The sequence below is a fragment of the Priapulus caudatus genome, unplaced genomic scaffold (assembly GCF_000485595.1).
Source record: "Priapulus caudatus unplaced genomic scaffold, Priapulus_caudatus-5.0.1 Scaffold2439, whole genome shotgun sequence".
NCBI classification, from domain to species: domain Eukaryota; kingdom Metazoa; phylum Priapulida; class Priapulimorpha; order Priapulimorphida; family Priapulidae; genus Priapulus; species Priapulus caudatus.
Window position 1 is genome coordinate 24,274 of NW_014579500.1, and position 3,607 is coordinate 27,880.

General features: G+C 57.8%; 1 protein-coding gene across 1 annotated transcript in view; it reads right to left on the reverse strand.

Annotated features, from left to right (window-relative positions):
- LOC106818698 (ankyrin repeat and SAM domain-containing protein 6-like) overlaps positions 1 to 3,343 on the reverse strand; it is a 7,521-nt gene extending 4,178 nt beyond the window's left edge. The window contains exons 1-2 of the mRNA XM_014823375.1: positions 3,155 to 3,343; positions 2,625 to 2,871 (exon numbers count right to left, since the gene is read on the reverse strand). Of these exons, the coding sequence (XP_014678861.1) occupies positions 2,625 to 2,871; positions 3,155 to 3,318 (411 nt within the window). The 5' untranslated portion in view covers positions 3,319 to 3,343. The remainder of the gene's footprint in view (positions 1 to 2,624; positions 2,872 to 3,154) is intronic.
- Positions 3,344 to 3,607: the final 264 nt, after the last annotated feature.

Here is a 3,607-nt window from a genome sequence, read left to right on the forward strand (position 1 = left end):
ACGACGTGCCACCGCGGACAGAGCGCCACCGCGGACTGCGCCACGCGCGGACTGGGGAGTGCCACCGCGACGGTGCCAGCCACCGCGGCAGACGTGCCACCGCGACGTGCCACCGCGGACGAGGCCAAAGCCGCGGACGACTGTGTTACCGCGACGTGCCACCGCGACCGGACGGCCACCGCGGACGGGCGCCACCGCGGACGCGCCACCGCGACCGACGTGCCACCTGCGACGACGTGTTTACCGCGGACGTACGGCCACCGCGACGACGTGTCACCTGCGGACACGGACGTGCCTACTGCGGACTGCCACCGCGGAACGACGTGCTACCGTGGACGCGCCACAGCGGACGACGTGTTACCGCGGAGGTGCACCGTGAGGGGGACATAAGACGTGTCAACCGCGACGACTGCCACTGCGGACGTGCCACCGCGGACAACGTGCCACCGTGACGCGCCACCCGCGGACGATGCGACCCGCGACCGACGCGCACACCGCGGACCACGTGCGCAGCCGCGGACGCCCACCGGGACATGGACACCGCGACCGACGTGCCACCGCGGTACGACGGTTACCGCGGGCAGTGCACCGCAGACGCGCCCACCGCGGACGCGCCACCTGCGGACGACGTGTTACCGCGACGAGTGCCACCGCGGACAGACTGTTCCGCGGACGGTCCACCGCGGAACAGTGCCACCGCGGACGTGCCACCGCGACGACGCTGTTACCGCAGACTGTGCCACCCGCAGACCGCGCCACGGCGGACTGCTACGCGGAACGACCGTGATTACCGCGGACGTGTGCCACCGGGACGACGTGTTCCCGGCGGCAGTGCACCGCGGACGACGCGCCAATCCGCGGACGTGCCACGCGACTGTGCCACCGTGGGACAGACGTGTTATCGCGGACCGATGGGTGACTGATGGCTGAAGTGACTGTGACTGGATGGACAGACATGGCTGGCGACACGCGAGCGTACGCGCGAGCAAGCGTGTGAGCGGACACGCGAGCGTACCGCGAGCAGGTGTGGGCGGAAGCGAGCCGCACGCGCGAGCACGGTGTGGGCGGACACGCGAGCGTATCGCGCGAGCAGGTGTGGGCGGAGCACGCGAGCGTACCGCGAGCAGGTGTGGGCGGACACGGAGTTAGAGCGCGCAGCGGTACGCGCGAGCAGTGTCGGCGGACACGGAGCGTAACGCGGAGCAGGTGTGGGCGAGCACGCGAAGCGTACGCGCGAGCAGGTGTGGGCGGTACCACGCGAGCTACGTACGAGCGTGCCGGTGCCGTACGTATCGTCACGTTTTATTATTAAATTTATTATTATCATTATTTAATATTACAGTACAACTGTTAAATTATTATGAACAGAGCAGGCGCGCGTGAGCAACGACAGAGATCAGCGTAACAAACAGAGGTAGACGAGCGCGGAGGCGCGTAACGTACCGAGGTGGCGTGCTGCTGAGGACGCCAGATCTTCTTCCTGTCCCCATCGCAGTCCTCGCCATTCGACTCGCTCAGACTCACCAAAACGTCGCGGAGGCCAGGAAGGGGGGCAGCACGGTTTCAGCGGTCCACGTCAAGTTAGAGCGCGCCCCAAGTACCTGGTAAACCAACGCACACAGACTGTAAATTGGCGCGATGTTACCCTGGTAAACGCACACAGACTGTAAATTGGCGCGATGTTACACTGGTAAACGCACACAGACTGTAAATTGGTGCGATGTTACACTGGTAAACTCACACAGACTGTAAATTGGTCGCGATGTTACCCTGGTAAACGCACACAGACTGTAAATTGGCGCGATGTTACACTGGTAAACGCACACAGACTGTAAATTGGCGCGATGTTACCCTGGTAAACGCACACAGACTGTAAATTGGCGCAATGTTTCCCTGGTAAACGCACACAGACTGTAAATTAGATGTTACACTGGTAAACGCACACAGACTGTAAATTAGATGTTACACTGGTAAACGCACACAGACTGTAAATTAGATGTTACACTGGTAAACGCACACAGACTGTAAATTAGATGTTACACTGCAACACGAGCGGAAGCTGAGACTATGACAGAGATCACGTAGCGCCGATGTCAGCCATGAGGCGATTCTTGATCGGCATGATGTGTCGTCAAGATGAAATAAATGCACACAGACTTAAATTGGTAACTGGTATTTAAACATTAGATTGGCCCTGCTGTTGCCCTGTAACACGAGCGAGCGAACGAACGGAAGCTGACATCACGAGAGCAAGCGTGTGGCGAGGTAGCGAGGTCACGAGGCGAATCGCTCTCGTATGCTTGTTGCCATGGATATAAACTAAACGCGCGCAGACGTTGGAAGTTGGTATCGTAGAGCGTTTAGTCAACGACTGCTATTTTCTCATTGCGAATTACGCTTCTTTCGTTGTTTTTTGGACGAAACTACGCTACTAGATGATACGGATTTTATTTACTAGAGTGTAGACATGCGCATCGTGAACAGTATTGTATTGATATGCGCATTGTCGAAGTATATACCTCGATACATCGATACATAAATGATTCTTCCCCTAGATGCTGCTACCCTGCCCTGATCCGCCCTACCACGCCCGCCCCACCACGCCCCTCTACCCATCCACCCACCAGTGACATCATCGAGCTGTGGGCGGTGTCCAGGAGGAGGGTGTTGATGCTGTCCAGCAGGGAGGTGTCGAGCGAGTCATCGCGGCCCGCCCCCCGCGGCGACGGCCCCTCGTCGTCGAGGGCGACGGGCAGTGGCGCGAGCTGATTGGACGAGAATCGGAATGTTCGCATCAGCTTGAGCTGGTGGAAGCGGTTGGACATGCGGCTCCACCAGGCCTTCAGTCCGCCGTGCTCCCCGTCCTCGCTCCTGAAACACAGCGACGGCGGCGCCACCTGCCCATCATCACGCAAACTCGAGAGCGAGAGAGAGGAAGAACACGAGATTTATCGCCAGCGAGAAAACGGCTATTTTTTCGACATTATTTAATTAATTATATAATTATTATTGTTTAATTATTTTTATTTAATTTTCAATTTTTATTTAATTTCTGCATATCGCTCCGCGAGGCAACTATATCAACTAAATAGACATATCGGGGTCGCGGTGGGGTCGCGGCGGGGTTGCGGCGGGGTCGCGGTGGGGTCGTTACCCGACGGTGGTGAGCATGGGTGTGCTGCTGCTGATGCCGGGCTGCCACGCCTGCTGTAGACCCCCCAGCTTCTGCTGCTGCTGCTGCTGCTGCTGCTGTGCGGGCGCTGGCTTGGTGGCCTTCACCATCGACGCCGCCAGCATGCGCACAACGTCCGTGTCCATGTCATCTGCAAACGAGAGAAAGAGGTGAGAGAGGGAGAGGTGAGGACGTGTGAGTCACACACGCACAGAGAGAGAGAAAGATAGATAGATATAGAGAGGGGGAGCGAGAGAGAGAAAGAGAGAGAGAAAGATAGATAGATATATATAGAGAGGGGGGGAGCGAGAGAGAGAGAGAGAGAGAGAGAGAAAGATAGATAGATTTATATAGAGAGAGGGGGAGCGAGAGAGAGAGAGAGAGAGAGAGAGAAAGATAGATAGATTTATATAGAGAGAGGGGGAGCGAGAGAGA